The following is a 26,490-nucleotide window of genomic DNA, read 5'->3' as shown; positions in this document are numbered from 1 at the left end:
TTTTGACAAATCAGAGGACGTATGTTTAGAGATAGACGTAATCAGTGAGAACGTCGTGGAAAATTCCCCCGTCAATGCCACCTTAATAGCTAAGTTAGTGCCCAAAGATCCAGTGTTATCAAAGATAAAGCAGTATATTCTTACGGAATGGCCAACCGATAAGAACATGTTAGCTCAGCCAGAAGTGAAATCTTATTGGAACATGAGACATGCTCTCACAGTGCACAAAGGCGTCATATTAGCTCACAGTGAAACGGGAAAAACAAGAGTAGTTATACCCAAATCTCTCAGGAATAAAGTGTTAAAAATGTTACACCAACGTCATTGGGGCATAGTACGCACGAAACGCATGGCCAGAGAACATTGCTAATGGAATAACATTGATAAAGATATTGAAACAATGCTTTCTACCTGTACATTATGTCAGACGCATCAATCTGCTCCACCAAGACAATATTTTCCGTGGCCACAGGCAACAGAACTTTGGTCAAGACTGCATATTGACTCTGCAGGTCCTTTTCTTGGAGCTTCTTGGTTAATTGTGATTGATGCATTTTCAAAATTCCCTTTTGTACTAGAAATGTGTACAACTTCTTCTGCGACAACAATTCAAGCGTTGTCAAAGATCTTTTCCATTGAAGGATTGCCTCAAACCATAGTGACCAATAACGGCACACAATTTACGTCGCAAGAATTCCAGTCATTCTGTCAGATGAACGGAATTGCACATTACAGGACGGCACCATTTCACCCTAAGGCTAATGGACTCGCCGAACGATTCGTACGAACGTTCAAGGCACACATGACAAAGCTGGTGCAACAATACAACAAACAGACTTCCTTATTAATTTTTCTGTCACAATACAGAGCTACTCCGCGCGAGGCACAGTCACCAGCAGAAAAACTGCATGGGCGACAACACAGGACTTTGATGTCTATCCTAAAACCCACAATGCATCCAGAAAATGATCAACGAAGTCGAAAGGACGACGATTCCACGTAAACGACAAAGTCCTCGTAACTGTCTACAGTCGAGGAAAGCGTACTTGGACATAAGTAATCATTGTAGAATGCATTGGAAATGTCATGTATAGAATAAGAACAAAAAGCGGCATAGTTATTCGCCATACTAATCATTTACGGCAGCCAAGACAGCAGTCACATATAGGCAGAGTTCCTAGGCTGTTTCATTTTGCAGACTCAGTAGCAGATGTCAACCCCGAGCAGCTCACAGGATTCCAGACGCCGTCACCGGCAGCCGACGACGCGGCCGCCGCCGCCGCAGCCAACGCAGACACCGCCGCCGATGCCGACGCAGCACCTTCATGGGCAGCCGACTACACCAGCCGTCCACAGCCGACATCCCCAGAGAAGATGGACGTCGAAGAAGAATTAGATTTAAACTATGATCAATGTACCGATGTTGATATGCAATTATGTAACAAAACTTTTGCTTCTCCGGTTCCCTGTTCCATAGGTTTTGAGTGGGTTTTCCTAGCGGACCGCGGGCGAATGCCACGGGGAGCAACATGTGTGCACCCACAGACATTCGCACGCCTGAAAGCAAGGACGCAGAAAAACAGGCTTTTCAAGCAAACTTCAAAAGCTTTTTTTCTTCCCCCGGAAGGGAGGGATGTTGTGTACATAGATCAGCGTAGTCAGTGCGTACACAACTTTCCCACTAGAGCGCGCCCCGCTAAGCACAACAGCGCAGGCGCAGTGCTCGTCAGTCTCCGCACTACGAGATGGCGCTGTCTTAGAGACGGACCAAATTCTGCTTCCGCCGATCCGCGTATTAATATGTAACGCAGCCAATGAGATTGCTGCTAACGTAGAACCTTTTCTCCTCGCGGATCACACTTGCACAGTGATACGTGAATGCGCGAGGTATTATAACAAGTGTACAGACCTCCGATTAGTCAGTCTGCATTAGTCTATAGTCAAGTTTCAGTCTGCGCCTAATAAGATTACCATATTCCTGTACATAGCCATGAAGAGAAATGTATAGACACTTTGTCAAATATCAGAGATATGTGAGAATAAGATTAACCTATCAAGATTAAAGGAACTTCAGATTATCAATTGTAAACAGCATCCAGAATCAAGTTATGTAATATCTATGATTTTTATTATTTTAATAAATGTGTGTGAAAATTAATCAAGTTCTGTTTAAAGTTGGTCACCGTCAATCTGCTACTCTAAGCGTGCAAGTGGCATTTCTATCGTTCGACCTAGCGGCAGAAGATAAACACTCCACGATAAGACCATGGGACATATTGCTGACACTCACCTACTTCGTTAGAGCGACAAGTCAAATAATCTGATGGTGTGTGTACCGAAGGTCTTACATTACGAACACCTGAAATATGTTTTGTTTTCCTTGAGTAGGTGAGTTGCAAGCTATTTAAAAATTTGTTAATGAGACATTACTAGAAACCTCTTAGGATACGAGAAACACTGCTCAATAATCTAGAATTGATGACTGGTGTTGTCTGCAGAACGAGCCACGATGCAAAAGTTGGTACCTCAAGATGACACCACAAGTAAAGACACACCCTGCCAAATGCAGCAACGAATAGGAGGCATCACCGTAGACACGTCTCCTGGTGCTTCCTTACGTCGTTGCAGTCTGAAAGCTATTTGCACGAATGGAAAAAAATTGCAACACCAAAAATAATCAATATAGAGAATGAAATGTCGGAAATACATTTGTCTAGGTAACACTGCAAGATCACAGGTTGATGTGAGAACGCGATAAGCCATTGCAAATGTGAAATGCTGGCACATTGATAACAGGTGTAACTACCAGAATGTTGAATGCAAGTATGGGTGCTGGATGTTAAGTTTGTGGGATGGAGTTCCATGCCTGTCGCACTTGATTAGTTAATACAGAGACACTAGAGCTGTCGCCAGATGATGTCCCATATGTGCGCGACTGGAAACAGATGTTACAAGAGCGATATGTGGGCGAATGTTATCCTGTTGGAAAACGACTCCTAGAACGAGTTCCATGAATGGCAGTACAACACGTCGAATCAACAATTTGACGTACAAATTTGTAGTCAGGGTGTGTGGGATAACCAGGAGAGTGCTTCTGCTGTCACACTAAAACATCAGACCATAACTCCAGGTGTGTATACAGCGTGTCTTGCACGCAGACAGGTTGGTTGCACACCCTCAGCTGGCCTCCTCCTAACCAACACATAGGCATCACTGGCGTCGAGGTAGAACCAGTTTTCATCAAAAAACACAAGAGACCTCCATTCTGCCCGCCAGTGAGCTCTCGCTAGAGGCCACAAGTGGGAAATGGGGGCGGTTTGGGGTCAGCGGAATGCACGAAACAGGGCGTCTGGCTCGGAGCTATCCTTGAAGTAACTGATTTGCAACAGTTCGTTGGGTCACTGTGGTGCCAGTTGCTGCTCAGATTGCTGCTGCAGACGCAGTGCGATGCGCCAGAGCCACAGGCAAACCCAATGGTCTTCCCTCTCGGTGGTGGCACATAACTATTCGGAGCCCGATCTTCTCGTGACCACCCCTGGCGGCAATCATGTACAGTGGCTACATTCCCGCCAAGTCTTTCTGCAATATCGCGGAAGGAACATCTAGTTTCTTGTAGCCCTATTACACGACCTCGTAGGTGTGTAGGAGTGTTGATAACGGCATCTTTTTTGCCTTGAAGGCGTTCTCAACTAACACCGACTCACCAAATTCAGTCTCAAAGGTAACTAACGCTCACGACTGTTATAGCGCGTATTAAAAGCAAACCTGATTTGCATCCCCTTAGCGGCGGTACTAACGCCACTCTTATGCGACTGATGAGAAATTTGAATAGACGACACTTTTCAGTTGTAGAAAAACGCTTATCAATTTTCGGTTATGTCTGACATCATCTTCTTGGTGTTGCGACTTTTTTTCCGTCAGTGTACGTCCGAGAGCAGTGCCGCTCTGACCGTTGTCTATGTAATCAATGATCAAATGTAATCATCGCTTACGACGACATTGTACTCGTGCTGTAGATCTGACCACGTGCGACTAGAACATTTATACTGAATATTATGTCATGTCAGAGACAAATAATTGGACTCTGATGTCAAACTATCACTCTGTAATAAAGTGCCAAATGTCCTAAGTGTCAGCAGCAGCATCAGTTTCGTGTCATCTGTGTGAACACTTCTCGTCTTAAAATTTAAGTATTTACCACGCTCAAGTTTTAAGAAATTACTAGTAATTTGTTACCCTGTTGTAGTATCCGATCGATCTCCCCTTGAACTAGACTTGTTGCAATACACTACTACGTCCCCAGTCGAAAGACACGGAGTGCTCCAAAATGCATTAGGCTCACACCTACGAGTCACTGGATTCTGAGCATGATTTGTTCGTTTGTGGCTCAGGACGAAATGTGTTGAGTAACACAAAACGAAGAACGCAAGAATCGAGGTATGCCGGCCGGAGTGACCGAGAGGTTCTAGATACTTCAGTCTGGAACCGCGTGACCGCTACGGTCGCAAGTCCGAATCCTGCCTCGGGCATGTGTGTGTGTGTGCGTGTGTGTGTCTGTTGTCCTTAGGTTCCTTAGGTTTACGTAGTTCTAAGTTCTAAGGGACTGATGACCTCAGATGTTAAGTCCCATAGTGCTCAGAGCCATTTGAACCATTTTATAGAGGTGTGATCAACATCTGAGCACGCATGGAGCAAACTCATCTCAGGCTAATGTGAGGAAGTTGGTCAGTGTATCATGTTATAGCTCCTTACTTTCCTTTCCTCTCTTTCTTTCACCGAATCACTCCACTGTTGTTCAGTCAATAACGCATTATAAACGCAGAGAGTTGAGGACCACACATTCACACAGAACTGACACAGAATATCCATAGAAACTGTTTCAAATTGTTTCTCAATTAAATTGCAAAATGTACTGATCCTGTACAAAAAAGTAGTCGTTTGCATAAGTACCACCGACGCAACTGTTTTAGATGATATTGTTTGGTTTTCTACAAATTTTTAGACTCTCTCTTGAGAACAGCTGAAATATTTACTTTGCTTATGGACAGTAGATCTCTTTTACAGCGCTTTGCGAATAAACGCACCGTACAAAGTACTAACCACCGCCTGGAGATACCTCGCTCATTCCGTGTAACGCACCTCTACTTAGCCCTGATAATAGCCTCAATTCAGCGAGAGTCCAAGTCTCTTCAAATATGTTATATCCAGTTGAAGGCGCTCTAGTCCGATTAACCAACGACGACGGTTCGCGTAGGTCGAGGAGGAGGAGGAGATTAGTATTAACCCTCCCGTCGACAACAAGGTCATTACCGACAGAGCACAAGCTCGGATTAAGGAAGGATGGAGGAGGAAAGCGGTAGTGCCCTTTCAAAGGAACAATGCCTTAAGCGATTCAGGGAATCAGGATTCAAAAGCTGCGACATGAAAGTGAACAGAATAGTGATCCGAAAATGAAGAATAAATTTATTTCACGTTTATGATCAGGAATATTGCAGGGCCTCAGACTACCAGTTTCGGTCAGGAAATATCATCTTCAGATCTGCAGCAAAACACAAATACAGCTAGTGGATGTCTACAACTTAAAATAATAAAATAGGCAATGATGAAAAGAGTTACTGAAATATATGCGAAAATTATGCGCTTTCAATATGACGAGGAATACTTATTTATAAAAAAGAATGTCCTAATGTACTGGAGACGTAGCTGCATGGTCGCACAGGGTAGTCGCGTGGTCTTAGGCGACTTGTCGCGGCCCGCACGCCTCCACCATCACCCCCCCCCCCCCCCCCCCCAGCCCGGTCAGAGGTTCGAGTCCTCCGTCGGGCATGGGTGTGTGTGTTGTCCTTAGCATAAGTTAGATTAAGTAGTGTGTAAGCTTAGAGGCCGATGACCTTAGCAGTTTGGTCCCATAGAACTTACCACAAATTTCCATAGTGGCATCGTCAATTGTTAAACACAAAATCAGCACCAGCATCGTCATACGTGCATGAAATATGGTATATACTATAGTCTTATTGGCAGCAGTGGGACTGTTCAAAACAAACTGCCGTACAGAAGCCACAAAATGTTTGTCTCGAAAGCTCGTCAGATGTCGCTACTGTATGCGTGCACATGTTCTTCAATGATGTAACTATACGATATAAGTAAAAAGAAGAATACAATTAGTAAAGACTGTAGTATGCTTACCAGATGTAAAAGTCATTTTAGTAATAAAATCCAATAACTTAAGACATGACAAAAGTTAGATTGTTTACAACGAGAAAGTTAAGCGATAATAATTCTGATGCGCTTCAGTGGCAAATTATGGATGAAAATATAAAGCCGTAAGTATAATAAAATAAAACGACAAAAACAAAGATCGAAAGAAGTCCAATGAATGAAAACATACTGTAGCAAATAATCAGCGCTCTCTGTTGACGCTACTGACAGAATGCCGCATAGGCGAGGCGTCGTTAGAGGAACGCAACCGCCAGCACCGCCCTCGTACTCTGCGACGCGCCGTTCCAAGAAAAGAATGATAAATCCCAGTACCAGTCCATTAACAGGAATATCTAGTTAGTGAAACATGTTATACAAACCGAGAAGGGAGATGAAAACACTTGTGTTACACGCTCAACGTGAGAAAAACGAAACGAGTTTGTAAAGCACTCTATACTATGTCGTTTCTCATGCGTTCCGCATATACCTCGAGTGTTTTCTTGTCCCTTCTCTGTTTATGTAACATGTTTCACTAACTAAATAATCTTGTTAATGGACTGGTACTGGGATTTATCATTCTTTTCTTGGAACGGCTTGTCGCAGGATACGAGGGGCCCTCTGGCGGTTACGTTCGTCCAACCACTTCTGGCTTAGGCGGCACTCTGTCGGTAGCGTCAACAGAGCCCGTTGATTGCACAGGCCAACGAAAATTTTTTTAAAAAGCTTTTTTGCTTTTGTAGCTGATCTTTATAGATTTTTACGAGTTGAATCCAAATCTTGCCTTAGCTTTTTTGTTCCACCCATAGTTTTCGAGCAATATGCTTTTTATTATATGGTATAAAAATCTTATGCTATACGGTAAACGGGGAAATTAATGAAACGCTTTGTTACAACATAAGCATTTACAGCAAGCTACCTAAAACAATGATATGTGTTAATAGAGGTTTCACTTGTCAGTTGGAATTGATTTGTATTTTCTTTCTCTTTTTTCTTTCAAGCTTCTTTTGTAGCTTTTTCTACGATAGGTCGCTTGCTGAACTTCTCGGTGAAGTGACCAACAGTAGTTCCCCATCATGTTGGTAGCGTTTTTCCATCACTTTAATGTCCTGGTGAAAACGCTCTCCTTGCTCCTCACTAACATCTCTCATATTGTCCGGGAAGTACTCATGGTGACTGTTCAAAAAAAGAACTTTCAAGCTCATTAAACATCCTGAAGTTTTAAACTTCTTTAACATTGTAGCTACAATAGAAACACATTCTGGGTCTTTTTCATGTCCTAAGAACTTTCTAACGCTTTGCTTGAATGATGCCCATGCTTCTTTCTCATTTAAGGTCATTGTGGATTCAATGTTAACATCAAACATCAATTTTCTAATGTCATATCCGACAAAGACGCCTTCTTTTAGTTTAGCTTCTGAAAGGTGTGGAAACTTTTGGCAGAGATACTTAAAACATGGTCCATATTTAGGCAAAGCCTTTACAAACTGTTTCATTGCTTTATATGTAGAAGTGGTAGGAGTACATTTTTTGGACCTACAAGGTTTTTGCGTAAAAGGTTTAAAGACCCCCTCACAGACCAGTTCTTTCTGCACCAGTGTTGATGCCTAGCCCTACTTCCCATTCACACAAGAAACATGGAAATTTGGTAAAGCCACCTTGCTGACCAAGGTGCATGCATGTTACTTTTAGATCGCCACATATCATCCAACCATGAGCCGAATAGCCTATTTTATTTAGCACTATTTCTAGGTTTTCGTAGCTTTCTTTCATACTTACAGAATGTCCAACAGGTGTAGAAGCATACATATTACCATTGCGTAAAAAAAACAGCCTTGAAACTGGTTTTGGATGAATCAATAAACAGCCTCCAGTCTTCCTTTTTGTATTCAATACCAAACTCATTCATCAGACCGAAAATGTCTGAACAGTACACTAAATCACCTTCTTGTTGAAAAAACTTGGAAAACTGCTGCTCTCTCTTTCTATACATGTATATGTGGTTCCAACTGTCAATAAGTTCTTTTCTGTTAATCTAGAGCCAAGCAATTCAGCTTTTTCTTTCGTTAAGCCCAGATCCCTAACCAAATCGATAAGCTCGGTCTGAGTAAACAATGTGGGCTCTAGAATTTCTGAATTACAATGGAATTCATCATCTGGTTCATATAAGTCAGATTGTACATCACAAAATACTTCTGTTGGAATAGAATTTAAATCATCTGGTGATTCAGGAACAGGCAAATCTGCACCATGCCCTACTGGTCGGATGGCGGATGGAAGGTTAGGGTAGATTATTACCTTCTTGTTTTTCGAATTATGACCAGTAATATCAACACTGCAAAAGTAGCAACCATTGGAATGATTTCTTGGCTGCCTCCATGTTATAGGAACATCAAATCCAAAGGCTTTTTTCTCCTTTTTGGACCATTTTATAAGATCTTCAACACACACATAACATACCTTATGTGGAACCCAAGATTTATCTTGATCACCAAGTTTAGATCCAAAGTATGACAGATAAAACTTTTTCACGTAGTCTGTAATGTTTCTTTGGTGTTTTGTAATCACAAATTCACCACAACAGCAAATGTTTTTCAGCAGTGCTAGCAACGTCATCTACATTCATTACACTGCCTTTTTAAATTATTTCAACTATATGAAAGCTGTTAAATTCTTTTAAAAAATCGCTTAATTTAATATATTTAACTGTAAAATGTGAAGATATGGTGGTTAATACAGTTTTTTTAAGTATCATATTTGGATTTACTATCCAAAAAACATAAGAATAAGGTATTTTCAGCAAAAAAGTTCTTCCATCGTTGGCCTATGTTATTTGCTACAAGATGTTTTCATTCAATGGGCTTATTTCACTGTTTGTGTCTGTCACTTTTAAATTATTCTGTGTACTCTGTAAGCTGGTTATTACTTACGCCTTTATATTTTCGTCCATAATTTGCTACTGGAGAGTATTAGAATTATTTTCGCTAATCTATTTCCTTTTTAACAACCAAAATTTTATCGTGTCTTAATTTATTGGATTTCATTACTGTAATGACTTTAACACCTGGCAAGTGAACAACTGATTGTATTCTTCTTTTTATGGTATATCGTATAATTACATCATTGAAGAATATGTAGTGACATCTGGCCAGCTTGCGAGACAAACATCTTGTGGCTGCTGCACGGCAATTTGTTTTTAACAGTAGCACTGCTGACAAGATGACTATAGCATAAAGCATATTTTATACATGCATGACGACGGTGGTGCTGATTTTGTGTTTAACATTTGACGATGTCACCATGGCTCCAGTACATTACGACATGCTTTTCTATAAAACAGGTATGCCTCGTCATATTTAAAGTGCATAAGTTTCACATGTATTTCAGTAATACTTTTCGTCATGATCTATTTTATTGTTTTAAGCTGTAGACATCCACTAGTTATATTTGTGTTTTGCCGCAAATCTGAAGATCGTCATTGCTGACCGAAACCGGTACTCTGAGGAGCTACAATATTTGTGAACATAGACGTGAAATACATAAATTTACTCTAAAACAGGATGGCCGGATGCGTGTTTGAACCGTCGTCCTGCCGAATACGAGTCTAGTAGGCTAACTGCGCTACCCCACTCGGTCGTGCAGGTCGGGGCTCCGACGGAGTTTGATTTATTGCCGGCTCCAAGCGACAGTTGCGGTGCTCGCATACACGTGCTATGCGTTTGAAGAAAGCGTTTATCCTGTATATTATGTCTCTCGCTTGCTTAAATGGAATTTTTTGCTTAACCACTAACACGAGAGTTGATAATTCGCAACAAACAGCTACGAGATTCAATGCAGAGCGTTCAGAACACTGGTGAACGCTCATTGGCTGTCGAAGAATGCCAACAAGCCTTAACTCCACCTTCATCTTTCGTGATTCCAGCTGGAAGTGTTGATTAGATCCCGTAGAGATTCTGAATTCTTCTGGGCCTGCAGAGTTATAGATCTCGTGTGAGGACATTATATATTTAGTAACCCAAAATGCTGCTAGACAAAAACTTTTTATTACGGTATTAGTTTTACTGCTGTAAGCTTATTTCGGCTTCATGGCCATTATGAGGCTCAGAAACACATGCAGTTGTTAGTGCATATATCTGTATTCATTTGTAACTAATAACTGTTTTATGTATATGTTTCGTGGTACTTTCTTCCTGACACATCGTTAACGCTTTCACTGTCGAATACCTTGTACTACTCTGAATCGTAGGTGTAGCGCAGACGAAACTGAAGATACGTAAAGTCTCAGCAGGAAATTGTTGCTGAGCAATATTCGTTAACAGGTATTTAATATTTTCCGTAAGTTTAACAGCTTGATTTGACAACGAAGTCAATGGTTTTATATGGTTACATAATTAGCTTTTTCATTTATGGAGTTTTGAGTGGTTACAGCAAATTCTTTGCTAATGTTTTATCCATTGTGGTGTTCTGCAGTTTCAGTAAAGTTGTGAATATAATTTTTATGTTTTAAGTCGGTTACTACGTTAAAAATTTTGTCTAGCTGTTTGTGTCTGTGTATACTGATTTCTATTTCTTCTAAAGAGCCCTTTATTGGGCCCTTTGGTGCTATGTGCAAAATTTGCATCGCATTTTCGATCTGGTTTACACTGTAGCTTTCTGTTCGTATGTATTTGAATTCTGTGAATAGGTTTGTGGCACTGTTTATGGTATGATCTAGGTATGTAATTTTGAAAATTCTGCCTGTTTGGCTTATGTAGAATTTTTCACATTAATTACAATGTGAAACAGATCGAAAATTCGATGAAAATCCTCCACATAACAACAAAGGACCCAATAATTAACTCTATGGAATAAATAGAAATCTACATAAAGACGCGTAAATATCGAGACAAATTTTTTGACGAACAAACTGACTAAAAATTTTAAAATGATACAACTTTACTGAAATCACGAAACACAATAACGGATAAAACAGGGAAAGACAAAAGCAACGAACATTAGCAAAGACTTACTACTACTGTACATAGCTCCATAGATGAACAAGACCATTATGCAACCACATAAAATCGTTGACTTAGTTGTAGAATAAAGCTCTCAAAGTCATTCCGTAGAGCTACCAAATGGCGGTGAGGTTGGTTGCTACGTTACACCCACTGTTTCAAATGGTTACAGACATTTGCCATACGATTACATTCCATGATTCATCGAGCCAGTCTAGGACGCCTGACAAACGTGAGTTTGCTCAAATGGTTCAAAAGGCTCTGAGCACTATGAGACTTAACATCTGAGGTCTTCAGTCCCGTAGAACTTAGAACTACTGAAACCTGACTAGCCTAAGGACATCACACACATCCATGCCCAAGGCAGGTTTCGAACTTGCGACCGTAGCAGTCGCGCGGTTCCAGACTGAAGCGCCTAGAACCGCTCGGCCACCACGGCCGGCGTGAGTTTGTCATGTAAACCTTTTGATGAAAACAAGAGTTGTAAGTATAACATTTTTACTGTCCTCGAAAAACTTATGTATGTCTCTTTTATGCATCATTCACCCTTAATAAAGAAATGTTATGTAATTGCGATGATCCCCATTTTAGGAAATTGCAATAATTGTAATTGTCAGTATCCGCTTAGAGGAGGGAACTTTGGAGGCAGTTAAAGACTTTGCAGAGACTTATCATAGATGCAGGAGCAAAATCCGACAGGGATGAGTAACATCCAACACACCCGATCAATCATATTTAAAATAAAAGCGTGTAATAAAGTTTATTGCGCATTACTTACCCATAAATGTTCTGTTATTAATTTGGGCTTCTTCAGCTTTTGCAATTTCACACAAATATGCATCTATGAGATCCCTCTTCTTCCCTGGAACATATGTGGCCTTGTGGTCTTCAATAAGTTTCTGGAAAACAGTAAAGGATTTTTGTTAAATATAATTGTGTAGGTTTTTACGACGTGAGTCACTTAATATAAAATTTTACTGAGTGTCGTACCGCTTCATAATGTGAAAAAAACTATGCTGGAGAAACCAAAAGAATGCCACTGCAACCGCGTCCGTAACCTTGGTTTCTCCAGGACAGCTGTTTTCTTTTCCTTTGTTTACATTATGACGCGGTACGATACTCAGAAAACTTTTGTGTCAACAGTGAATAAATAGGTGTCTCTGGGTAGATAGTATTCATACCAACACGAGCAAGGAGAAAATATCTTTCAGAAATTTGATGGAAGAATTTTTTCCTTTTACTTATAATTATACGTCCTTTCCAGGAACATCTGCGAGTTTTGTAACCCAGTGTACAGTGAGCAATCACCTTCAAAATCTTTTGTTCACCAACAAACTGTTTCCTTTTGATGACGTCGCTATGTTATTATACCAAAAAATCTCTCGTATTTAATACAAAGCAATGGTGTGAATTTGATTTAAACGTGTGATAAAGAGTGAGGGCATATGTTGTGACACCGGATCCGAATTCAGAGAGGTGGGGTTACATGCCTCGAGTGGTCAGTCTTGTCTGGATTTTCCATCAGATTTTCTAAATTATTTCAGGCAGTTGGTAAGATGATTAAGGGACAAGTCCACAATCAATACATTACATCATCCTTCTCCAGTAAGCCTAGTCGCCAGTCTCACTTATGCCCTTGTGGAAGGAACACGAAACCTAACATTCCTTCCCTTTCACCTGCATCTGCTTGTACACGGGGGCATGATAGACAGTTTCTTTTATTGCTATACACTCAGACAGAGAGCACAGAAAGAATTATTGTTACTATGGTCCCTTTTTCTTTATTCTCCTTTAGGGGCAGTCTGGCAATGGCTGTTTAAACTTTCTGGGCATAGGATTGCAATTTAATTAGAAGAGATTACAACATTAAAGAATTAAATAAAGTGGGTAGGAGAAGTGATTCAGCTTAAAACAGGGGAGAAAGGACCCATCTCGGCAAAATTACGGAAACTGAACTTAGTATTTTACTAAAAACTAGATGTCTGTAATGAAAAGTCGTTCCCTAAAAATTTACATTTACCAGATAGTTAATGGGCCAGAATTCACATAAGCATGGCAAACACTCATTTTAAGTTAATAAAAGGAAACAAAGAAATAAATATTGTAGAGAAGATTTTAGGAAGTACGCTGACAGTACAGAAATAGTCCCATACTCAGGGAATAAGTGTAGGGGGAGGAGATTCAGGAATCTTGCATTTCTGTTCGTGGCAATATCCTAGTGGAGGTGGTTTGGCATAAAGATGGTAGTAACATTTAAATTAATAAGTAATATAGAAGTATATAATCGTGAAGAAAGAAATAGACGAAATTAGTAAAAAACAAGTAATCTTATATCGGTCACACAGAATGACTCATAGAAGATAGACAAGAAAGTAGAGCAGTCTGAAAAATTAAAAGACAAATCCAAACGGCTTAGCAAAGTGGAAATTGGCTTAAATATGCACGAAGCTGAAAACAGAACAAAATTTAGGAAAATAGTAATAGATGGGACAGTATCCAAGGCAAATCTGTTCCAAAAATTCTGGGTAGAAAATGGACAACGCAAGAGAGGAAAGAAGAAAGTGAACAGAAGGTGTATTGCAGAAACCTCAAGCTAACTTAGTGGCTTGAAAGTTGTACTTTGCGACCTGTAACAGTAGCAGAAGAAGTAAACAACAGATGGTTGTTTAATGTAAGTACTGTGCCATTTCTTGCGTAAGTTTAACTTACACTCATTTATTTTGCAATCTGCATACGGTGATGGTGAGGTTCTGTGTTGTTTCGGAGAGGGCGATACTACTGCCAATGCTAGTGGAGACAGCAGTGTTGTTTGTTATGCATTAAAACAAATGTGATACAAACATCGTCATATATTCGACAGAGCGCAGATTTTTGACTAGAACTATGATGTACAGTATGTGTTGTGCGGCAAAGCTATGCACTTTTGAAGAGGAAGACCTGCTCACGATCTTTTACAAGTTCACACAATTCGTAGTCTGCTGCCAGAAAATAACAGAAGTAACATGATGACCTGGCTTAAGAATGGTTGAGTTGTTAAAGAGTGAACTTAAAATTACACGCAGTATTATCAGTAAAAACACAAAATAGTATTGTTTTTGAGCTATTATATCTAATAGTACTAAATTGCAGATGTGTTGTGTGTGTATGTATGTGTTTATGTATGTGTGAAACCCTTTGTGGCTAAGATATTTAAGTGGTGTTCCTTTGTTGTTGTGTGAATGCCGGACTCGAAATTCCCTGGGAATATATCGAATTGGGAACCCATTTATCCTCATTACAAGATAGTAGTGAAGCAAATGTGATGTGGTGCACTTTGTTTGTATGGGTTGCATACATTCAGGAGGAAGATTACATTCAGGGGTAAACTATCCCCTTCCCCTTAACCTATTGTTATGCTAATTCATTTATAACAGCCAACCCATCCCCTTCCTCATCCCATCCCTCTGGGAAAAGAGATGCCAGTACTGGGGCACTTTCTTGTCACCCCTTTTCAGTTCAGTTCTGGGCCACTTTTCCCAATCATGAGAGAAGCTCCCAACCCTCCTCTCCACTCCCCCACTTCACCCTCCCTACCCCCACTTCCCCTGCCCTTCTTCCACTTGAGAGTTAGCAGCAAAAAAGACTTAGTCTGTTCTGTGCTGCTAGAAACAAGGATCACATGACAATAAATTCAGATCAAAGTCAATTACATTACAGAGGACATATTGTTGATATATAAAATTCAGTTTGCATATTTTTTATTTAGTCAGTTTGCAGGAGATAGTTCACCAACCTTCCCTATCCCCATTCCCCCAGCAAGAAAGATTCCCAGCCATCCCCGTTGTAACCTCCCCCCAGTTTCACACCGAACTAAATTATTTGCATACGCTGTAGGTGAAGTTATATTTTAATTATTTTAGCATAATATACATCTTTCCTCCTTACCATGAGACTCTGTTGTCCACTTCCGTTATTGTGAAAACTACTAAATGATAACATCTCCTTTCATAAATGCTGGAATTTATTAATTAAATCACTGAATTTATAAACATTTATGAACATCAAACACTGTGTGCCATTCTGCCACTCATCTCTGTCCTTGCTATCGAGCAACCTCTCTCTCCAGCCTCTCACACCCGACTTCCACTCACGGACTCCATCACTCGATTACTGCTACCCACTCGCACATTGTTGGCTACACTCCAGTCTGTGCTTAAAACATGTATGATATCTGCATAGTGCATAATCGATACTACACAAGGGTACTGTATCCTTACATATCCCCACCAAAATAACACTTTAATATGAAAAATGTAACAGTGATATTAGAATTAGATTTGAATATTAAAGTAGAAAAATATATAGAAAGACAAAAAAGAAAAAAATGTAAAATTACATTATTTAGTCAAAACTATTTGCTTATTAATGGAGAACCTCAAGTCATTAAGAATAATTCTCATTTGTGTAAGGAAAATGGTGCTTAAGAAATTCAAGTATCACTTAATCACAGTACATTAATCAAATTATATCATTAAATCACTCACTAATTAGCAACAAGATAAGTCAGGTTAATCGCAAATGCTTGTGCACACTGCATAATGTCATTGAATTAACATAGCAACATGAATCATAATGCCGTGACGTCCCAAATAAATAGTATGGCTAACTGTGATACACGAATAACAAGTGTCTATTAGCTTGTTCATGAATATTTTTTTTTTGTAATTAATTAAATACTAATGATCAGATAGTCACTGTATTGAATTAATAGAAACATAGGCCTAACTGAATTAATGTGATCAAAAAATAAACAAATAATAAACAGACAACTCTAACTACTACACAATATTCACAGGAAAATATTCTATTACTACGCCACATAAATTAACACTCCAAGTGGCAGCATATTTTGAAAATGCGATACTGTTATATTTATGGCACACAGTTTACAGGGTTAGTAATACAAGAAATTTGACAAAAGGCACATACCTCGGAAAGTAATCCATAAACAAATAATCACCTTGTAAAACACTTTTTTTTTACGAGCGCTTCAAATCTAATTACTCTGCTTTAGGTCCCTGCCTATATGTTGAGTCGTAAATCACACGATGGTTCACTACGCACTGGGCTGTGGCACCGATGCCGCCGGGGATATACCATCACAACAACAATAACACTTTCACTGTTTACTCTGCTTTTTCACTTCCCTATATGACGCGATGCAAAACACACGTATTCGTAGCTTTCGATGAATTATAGGGCTGTGGCATCGAAGCCGCTGGGGACTGTAGACTCGCTGCCTCTGAAAATTGGTAGAATCTTAGTAACAGTGTCATAACAGCGACTCCCGCGTCGTGAAGCTTGTTGTTGTTGTTGTTGATCAGCTGGTCGCTGACGTCAGCATCCCATGGTTTCGCGTGCCACACAGCTCGCCAACCTGACAGGCTAGCGCAGCGCTGGAACAGGCGACAGTCGCGCTGCGTGCTAGGTCCTGGTCTTCGACCATAAATATAATAGACTGGCCCTGACGTCATTTTCGTGGCTCCAACATCTCTGGGCTGAAGTCACGTGAATGTTGGCAAAACATGGTTGTTTCGTGTTGCGCTTATGGCTGTACTCAGCGTTTTGTCGGGGAAATGGCATTACATTTCACGTGTAAGTGTTTCTATGATAGTGCAGATGCGTTTATTGAAATAGTGCAGATGCGTTTATTGAAATCTGCTGAAGTGACTTTTATATGTTTTTTACACTTGAAATAGAGTATCACGTAAATTAAAGTGTTGAAAGTGATGCCTGTAAAGTCAGACTCATATTACATTTTGGAAAGTATCTGTGATAATTCGGTTACAGAAGTAAGTATAATCGTTTCTCGTTCCTACTCATAGGTTCCGTAAGGATGAAAACCGAAGGCAGCTTTGGATACAGGCTCTGAAATGGAAAAAACTTTAAGCCATTTGCACATGAGCGCCCTTGCTCGAAGCACTTCGCGTAGAAGTGTTTTGATAGGTTAGTTATTATTTACAATGTATATCTATAATTTGTATTTACAGTGTCTGTCATGTTTAAACCTAGGCTCCAAAATTATTTTTTGAAACTGCAGAGTCTCACCTTTCATCTAAAATATCATTTTTTTAAACTGATAGTTTAAACTTTTGTAAAAATAGTGGGAACTGAACCTTTGAAGTGCACCTAAAATTGATACTCTAAAATGGAACTGCTCCTAAAGTAAACAATTTTGACACCTATAGTTGACATAATTCCCATAGCCCACTTTCTTTTATAAGTGACTAGAGCTCGAAACGTGACGAATACAATGTTTAAAGTTTTGACACGAGCCCACTCTTACTGTTTAAAAGAATTTTAACGACATTTTACTATAATTGATAGTTTATAGTAATTTCGTCCCGCTGCCCACCTGAGTGGCGTTCGATGTATTTGTTAGATTTTATAAGTGGTACTTTGAACAAATCCAGGTCAAATGTAGTTCTGGCATAATTTTTCACAAATAAAAAAGTAGTTTTTGTTGGAAACGTTTGGTAGTCAATTGAGAAATGTGGGGAAAATCCGATACGAACATAGGATGGTAGACCGCTGATTTGAAATCCCGCCACGTTTTGCCAACAGTCACGTGGTTTATGTTGGAGCCACACTAGCACCATAGCTTCTGCACGGCAAGGCCAGTCTACTAGTATCTATGGTCGAAGGTCCTGGTAGGGATTGGTACATCCTCTGCTGCAGTTGTAACATGTGACGACCGCGCTGCGCGCGCATCGCTTCACGTCGGTTGCTCCATATCGACTCGCCAACATACAAACACAAAACGGAATTACGGCAGTGGGGAAACAAAATACACTGCGCGCGCACGTCAATCAGTCTGTACTAACCACAACACTCGCGCCACGCTTTCCTATTATTGCTTATAGACGTGTCTCTGACTCAAGCACTGCACAATGTTTACGCGACAGCATAAAATGCTTAAAACTGATTGCATCTAGCTCACAGTAGCAATGTTTTCTACATGTAGGCTATGATACTGACCGGACTGCACCATTTCAATTTCAACCGAATTAGGGTGAACAAGTTTTCTAATTTTGAATGGTCCTCTGTAGTAGTGATGAAACTTTTGTATCTCTTAATTTACACTTGATGATTTCATATGAGTTCGAATAAGTAGTAAATCACCGACTTTGTACGTAATGGGCTTCATTATCTCGTCATGTGCCAGCTTCTGTTCTTCTGCTCGTTTTTCCATCGTCTCCAACGCGATTTTAAAGCGCTCCTCTTTCGTAATTTCCTTCTTTTGCGGAAAGGAAATGTATTCATGAAAGATACTGTCAGGTTTCTTTCCAAAGAGAACTGTACATGGCGACAATCCCGTTGAATCATGCGACAAACTATTAATTACTGTTTCAAAATCTGTCAGTCGTTCTATCCATCTTTTATGTTTCTTCCCACCATGTGCATGAAATAAACGTCCGAGTTCACGCATTTGACGTTCAGTCGGGTTGGACGCGGGTCTTCATCATTAATAAAATCTTTCCATAAGAGTGACCGAAATTGTCGACCATTGTCCGATAAAATGCACTCTGGCTTGACAGTATTTACTAAGTATTCTTCCCTGAGTTTCTTGATTATGATCTTACTGTTGGCTTTCCTGAGTGGGTAAAGGCGTACAAATTTCGAAAAGACATCCATCACAACCAAAATGTGAGTAAAATTCCCTTTTGATCCGGGTAGCGGTTCATAGACATCAAGAGCTGATATTTTTCCAGGATTTTGAGGTATAATGCTATGCATGAAACCTTTGTGCTGAATCGTAGACACTTTAGTTTTTTGACAGAGATCGAAAGATTTTAGAATTGATCGTACTTTTCGTGCCACGTTATCGAAGATGACGTTCTCCTGCAATTTTAGTATACATTTACGTGGCCCAAAATGAGCATAGCTCACTTGAACGTATCTTATTAATTCATCCACTACATGATTGGGTATACATAGCCTCCAATGATCAGAATTCAAGTTGCTTCGCCGGTAAAGGATACCATCTTGTTTTAAATAATATTGACACATCTTGCCACTACTCTCGGCACTCGGATCATCATATTTTTCTTTAACCATCCTCAATATTTCGTCAGCGTCTTGTTCCTGTTTGATGTTCCACAGAATCTTGGATATATGATGTTCGCCTTCAACACCTCGCATAAAATGAATCCTTATATCTTTCTGGCGTGGACGCGCAACTTTAACTGAATCTTGTCCTTCTGATAGCCTTGGCAGCGCATCCGGTACGACGTTCTGCTTTCCTGGTATGTACTGAATCCCAAAACTGTGTTGCTGAAGCATTAACGACCACCGGTTTAACCTATTGTGCATCAATTTGCAATTCATCAAGAATAATAATGCTTTGTGATCTGTCACTACGACAGTATGCCTTCCAAATAGAGAAAAGCGAAACTTTTCGAAGCTCCCAACGATGACAAGTGCTTCTCTTGCCGTGACAGTATATTTTCGCTCCCAGCTTGTGAGTGCGCGGCTCGCAAATGCGATAGTATGATGTTCAATAACTCCACCGACTTCAATTGATTGATATAATTCTGCGCCAAGCGCATAATCACTTGAATGGGTGCCAAGGTAAAACTTTTCACTTAAATCAGGGTGGTGAAGGATAGATGCTTCACACAGTTGGTTTTTTATTGAATCAAACGCTTCCTGATGTTCAGAAGTCCATTTCCATGTAGAATCCTTTTTCAGCAAGTCCAATAAGACAGGAGAAGATAGGCAGCATCCAGAAAGAAAACGACGATAAAAATTACGGAAACCAAAAAACCACTTAAGTTGCTTACGGCACTTAGGTGACGGAAAATTTCTTACTTTGTCCATTTTTGTTGGATCCGATTCAATCCCTCGCGACGAAATAATATGCCCAAGGAATTTAATTTGCGACTTGGCGGATTCCGTTTTTTTTCAGGTTAACAGTCACTCCAGCTTTCCTAAATGCTTCAAGTATCCGATGAATAATTTCCTAATATTATTCCCATGAAGCTGTGCTAATCAAGATATCGTCAACTTAAAGCGTTACATGTTTCAACAACTCTTCACCTAAAACTTTATCCAGTGCTCTCATAAAAGCCGCTGAAGAAATCGAGAGGCCAAAGGGCATTCTCTGAAATTAGTAACTTCTACCATTATTAAGAAATGCTGTATACTTTCTACTATTCTCTTCTAGCATTAACTGCCAGTAACTACTAGTCAAATCAAGGCTACTTAGATATTTGACTCCTTTGAATCATCGTAACAAAAACTCAGGTTTTCTGGCTGATCATGCTGTGGTAAAATTATGCGATTCATTGCACGGGCGTCAAGAACAATGCGAACTGTGCCATCCATCTTTGCTACAGCATGTATTGGGTTCGAATATTCGCTATCTGAGCGCTCAATTATTTGATTATTCAACATCCTCTGTATTTCCTTGTTAACAGCTTCCCTTTTTGCCAATGCTATTGCGTATGACTTACTGCGAAATGGTTCATGGTTCTTTACTTTAATTTTACGAACATATCCTTTAATTAATCCTGGTATCTTTGAAAATATATCGACGTAGCATCTCAGTAGTTCCCTCAGTTCTTCTCGTTCTGCTTCAGTCAAGTCATCTCACGCTCGAATCTTGGTTTGAATACAATTTAGAGTATCCTCCTCGTTCCTGTCCTGCAGCTCAGCGCAGTTCTCTGAATTGTTTAAAGTGACAGCTTCATATTCTCCTCTATAACGCATCATCCTTATTTTCACGCCCGCAGCGACCTTATTATCCATAATAAACCCTTTGAATACAATACTTCTTTCTTTATTATCTCTCCACGTCCGCAGACAATTCTCCTCAAAATTAATACAGCATCTCATCTCTGACAACCAATTAACTCCGAGAACTAGCCTAACATTGAGAGAACCAACGATTCACACACTCTGCTCGTATTCGTCCCCTTGAATACAAAATCTTAGTAATGCTTGTCCTTTAATTGGTTTGCTTCGGTTTCCAACTGCACTGACAATACGTACGCCGTTAACAGGAAATGTGGGAATAGCCACAAGATTGCTTAATTGCGAAAATAGATTTTCAGAAATAGCGCTTGCCTCGCTAGCTGAATCAATTAATGCATCCATAACAATACCACATACTGCGACTTCCACAAATGGCATCAAAATTTCTTTATTAGTTTCTTCATTTTCTCGACACAAATCTTCGTTGACATCATTTACATGTTCACACTTTATGGCATTTATCATAATATCCGACCCTTGTCCCTGTGACAGAGTTCCGCAGCGGGTCGTCTCCGAAACTTTGCTTAGTTTAACTGTTCAGAATCTCGCTGATTGTGATTGCGGCTTCTTGCACGTTCTGGCGATCGACACTGTCCTCTGTCTCTGTCATTGTGTGGCCGGTTCGGCGGATGATTTGACCTGAATCTGTCTTGTACATTGTATTCGTTTCTCCTGTGTCTATCATCGTCACGGCGATCAAATCATTTCGGTCGTTCGTAACTTGGGATTCCTTCCCGCGCTGGGCCGTTGTGACGATTGCGGTAATTGTTATTACTGTGTCGCTCACGTTGATCGCGTTCGGCATTGAGCAATTCCATTCGGTCAATTAGCAAACACACTTGCTCCATTGTTAACTGTGGTGTGAGTGCTAACTTTTCACGCACCAAAAATGGTAATTTCTGAATTAATATAAGCATTAGCTCTTCTTCTTTAACCGTATCATCCAAGTATGCATAGACGTTCCAGTACCTTTGCATAAACTCACGCATTGTACCGTGATGTCTTGCATAATTTGGCGGTGTGAGAATTTTTGATTTTACGTCCCACTGTTTTTCTTTCGGCCAAAATTTTTTAAAAATGCTGTTTCAAATTCTTCATACTTGGTGTAATTGTCGTATACACTTATACCCCAAATATGTGCCTCACCCTTGACGTGACTGATGCAAGTATCAATTTTAGCACGTTCCGTATAATGCCTCGGAAACGCATGTTTAAATTGTCTAATGAACGCAACTGCGTGGATGCCTTGTTTCGGTTCATATTCATGAAATTTTAGACCGCTCAGTCCATTGTCAACAATTGCTTGAAGCAAAGCAATAATATTGTTTTCTGGTTCACGTAATACTGCATTAATTTCATCGCGCAAAATTTCTTTATTAATTCCATTTGACATTGTGTCGTTGTTCGTTACCTTTTGTCGTATCTCATGTACCTCATCACTTAGTTCATCACGTCGCGTTTGTACGCCGTTAACCATCTTAATTATCGACTCTTTGTTGGCTTTACAAGAACTTTTAATTTTGACGATTTCGTCATCTTGAGCCTTAACTTTGTCATTAACTTTGCAAATAAAATCTTCCGTTTGCCTATACCGCCCGTTAACTTGAATTTTAAGATCTGTAATTTCGCTGCCAATGGCCTCATGTTTGTCTTGACATTCTTGTCGGAGCTCATCATGCTTTTGTTCAAATGAGCTGGTGAGTGCCGTTCGCAAATTGCTAATCGCATTAGTTAGTGTCTGATAATCATTTTTGATTTCCTGATGGAACTTTCCTGTTTCCTCATAAGATCTTGCTATTTCCTCACGCACCTTTTTATTTTCCTCATGAAACGTTCTAGCTTCTGCACGCGCCTGTCTATTTTCCTCATGAACATTTTTGATTGCTTCTAACAATTGAGATATACAATCTTTACTGACAATAGGAGTTTCTGTTTGCTGGATAATCATTGGTGTTGAACTTCCGTTAGGCAAATGAAAACTAAGAGTACCACTGTCCTCTGTCGACTTAACTGTAGTGTTTTCCATCACATTAATTTGTTCTCCGTCGAGCACATTATTAAATTCTCCTACCTCGTCTTTAGTAACACTACCGTTTTGTTCAGAATTAGCCATATTAACACTGTTCACAACAATCACTGTTCGTTATAACTTATGCTTGCTCTACATTGAAAATTTCACTTGCAACTTAAAAGTCAGTAACACTATTGATTATTCCTATTCATGTTCATTCCCACACAACGTCGAGTTCACTTAATTTCGAAACGCTGCTGTGCTGAAAAGCTGCGGACTCACTATTTGCTGTGTTGTCTTCTCTGTCGTTTCCGAAGATTGCTGTGGAATCGAAGTCCTGTCACAGTCGCCATATGTAACCTCCCCCTAGTTTCGCACCAAACTAAATTACTCGCATATGCTGTAGGTGAAGTTGACTCATTGTTGTCCACTTCTGTTATTGTGAAAACTACTAAATGATAACATCTCCTTTCTTAAATGCTGGAATTTATTAATTAAATCACTCAATTTATAAACATTTATGAACATCAAACACTGTGTGCCACTCTGCCACTCATCTCCGGCCTCGCTACCGAGCAACCTCTCTCTCTAGCCTCTCACAGCCGACTTCCACCCACAGACTCCAACACTCGACTACTGCTTACCCTCTCGCACATTGTTGACTGCACTGCAGTCTTTGCTTAAACCATGTATGATCTCTGCATAGTGTATAATCGATACTACGTAAGGGTACTGTACCCTTACACCCACCCTTTCTCCCTTGTGAGAGTGCTACCCACCCCTTCTGCTCCACTTTAAACCAGCATGAGTGCAATTCTGACAGCCATCAATCGACTGATTGATGGATTTATGACCCCTACTGTTCTGCTAAGTGGTGAAGGGGTGGCTGATACATCTCTAAAATGAATAAAGATCGCACACTACCATACATTCTTCCACTTTAACAAATAAAAATGGCGGAAAATTCATCCCACTCTTGGAAATACTTCATATAACTTATAGATTGACTATTAATTTGCAGTAGCAAGGTGAAACTCTCTATAAATATGTAACACGTGATTACATGATTACCCAAGCACTCTCCTCCACTCGCTGCCAATTCTCCACACCGCTGCACTGAGATTGCAGAGGAATTGGTATCGTGAGCCACATAGTCCACCGCTGCACTAAATGAGAGATCACACAATGCACAGAGAAACTATTGCTGGGGGCCGCGCTGTTAGCTGACAGGAGCCATGCACGCTGATACCAGTCTGAGGGAACACAGCCGGCCGGACTGGCCGAGCGCTTCTAGGCGCTACAGTCTGGAGCCGCGCAACCACTATGGTCGCAGTTTCGAATCTTGCCTCAGGCATGGTTGTGCTTGATGGCTTTAGGTTAGTTAGGTTTAAGTAGTTCTAAGTTCTAGGGGACTGATGACCTAAGCAGTTAAGTCCCATAGTGCTTAGAGCCATTTAAACTTTTTTTTTTTTTTTCTTTTTTGAGGGGACACACATACCTACCCATCTGAGGAAGCTTCCATTGTTTTTGCAGCCAGGGCGGTGGCATTCCACTGACCAGGGAATTCTAGACTCTTTCTCTCTCTCTCTCTCTCTCATCGTTACTTCCTGTTTGGGTGAACACCTGCATGAACCAAAGTTTCCAACTATGCAGGCCGAGGTTTCCATTCCTCCTCAGAATACTATGTGCGCCAACTTTGAATGTAAGTAGTCTTATGCCTCTTCGTTGATTCGTGATATGGTGGTGTTCCACGCACCAGACGAGAGCCTTTGGGCTGATATTTTGAAGTTACAGGACCTGTTCCTCAACTCCTGTCTGCCGATCATTCGTGCGTTTAAACAGTCTTACTGGCTGCAACCGCCGCGTCTTATTCGGATTGTTTTTGCGGCTAGCCAGTTGCGTAGCGCTGAGCAGGAGTTTCGTCAGTCTGTTGGTACATCCGGTGACAGCAAGTCTTTCGCCTGTTTTCCATCACGTCCGGACTGTTTCCGAGCTCACCAGCGGTCGGACTGCCCACACCAGTGAGCAAGGTGCACGGTTTGCAGCCGAACAGGCCCCATCGCCGTTGTGTGTCAGGCTTTGCAGAAACTTCGCGTCGATGCAACGGTTCCCGCGGACGCACAGGCTCGTCACGAATCATCAGCGCTGGACCTGGAAGCCTTGCATTCCATTGACGGACAAGTATTCTCCATCATTCCTCAGTCGGGAGCTAGTTTCGTCTTTACCTTGGAGATAGCGCATATTCATGTGGTCTTCCAGATTCACATGGCATCTTTTGTTTCTGTTGTGGGTGGTGCCCCATACCAATGCTTGGGCTCGCCAGTTTAGTCTCCCGCATATTCATGTGGTCTTCCAGATTCACATGGCATCTTTTGTTTCTGTTGAGGGTGGTGCCCCATACCAATGCTTGGGCTCGCCAGTTTAGTCTCCGGACACTTGCGCCTTACGTAGTCTCAGGAATCACTATATATCAGCCGACGGCGTTTTCTCGACACAAACCTCCTACAATGGTCGTTCCTTCACCGCTCAGTTTTTGGTGGTCGGCTCCTCCGCTGCTACTATCCTTCTGGGTGTGGACATTTTTGCTCGTCTGCGTTTGTCAGTGAAGCATGAGGTACAGGCGGTTGGAATACCCTCCTTGGATACCCTCCTTGCCCTTTGCTCAGCAAATACGAAACGTTGTTTTCATCCTCCACACCAGGGGTTAAGGGTTTCACTGCACGTGTTCAACTTCTTCCTTCTGCTTTGCCTCGTTTTAAGGCCTATCTGGTTCCATTTCCTCTCCGAGACAGGCTCCAGGTGAAACTTCGCTGCTTACACGACGATGGCATTCTTTCTCCCGTCACGCACAGCCGCTGGGCGACGCCTATCGTGTTAATCGAGAAGCTGAATGGTGCTTTACGCATCTGTGGCGATTTTAAGGTCACGGTAAATTCTCAGTTAGTCATCGATTCTAATCCAGTCCCATCGGTGGATGACATACTAGCACGTCTTGTGGGCTCCACCGTTTACGTCAAAACTGATTTGCGCGATGCTTATTTGCGGCTGCCGTTGGACGAAGAATTCCAGCAGATCCTAGTCATCAATATCAGTGTGGCCTTTTCTGGTACAACCGCCTCCCGTTTGGCACTGCCAGCGTCCCCGCCATTTTCCAACGTTATTTGGAACACCTCAAAAGTCAGGTGCCCGGTGCAGCAAATTATCTGGACGATGTCATTGTCGGTGGCTCGTCCGCATTGGACCACGTGGATAAGCTGGGTAGGCTGTTTCATGCTTTTTCCGAGGCTAACCTGCATTGCCATAAAAAGAAGTGTGACTTTTTTGTGAGCGAGGTCAGTTATCTCGAGTTCACGATTGATGCCTGTGGCCTACATTCCTCTAAGGAGTATGTCGAGGTGATTCAGAAAATGCCTCTACCCACCAACGTGAAGCAACTGCAATCCGTCCTCGGTCAAATTAACTATTATCGGCGTTTTATACCCAACACTGCCC

General features: G+C 40.9%; 1 protein-coding gene across 1 annotated transcript in view; it reads right to left on the bottom strand.

The window, feature by feature from the left end:
* LOC124795924 (methyl farnesoate epoxidase-like) overlaps positions 1–26,490 on the bottom strand; it is a 416,805-nt gene that overhangs the window by 105,567 nt on the left and 284,748 nt on the right. The window contains 1 exon segment of the mRNA XM_047260004.1: positions 11,971–12,091. Coding sequence (XP_047115960.1) covers positions 11,971–12,091 — 121 coding nt within the window.

This window comes from Schistocerca piceifrons, chromosome 4 (assembly GCF_021461385.2).
Source record: "Schistocerca piceifrons isolate TAMUIC-IGC-003096 chromosome 4, iqSchPice1.1, whole genome shotgun sequence".
Taxonomy (NCBI): domain Eukaryota; kingdom Metazoa; phylum Arthropoda; class Insecta; order Orthoptera; family Acrididae; genus Schistocerca; species Schistocerca piceifrons.
This window is presented reverse-complemented; position numbering and strand designations above follow the sequence as displayed.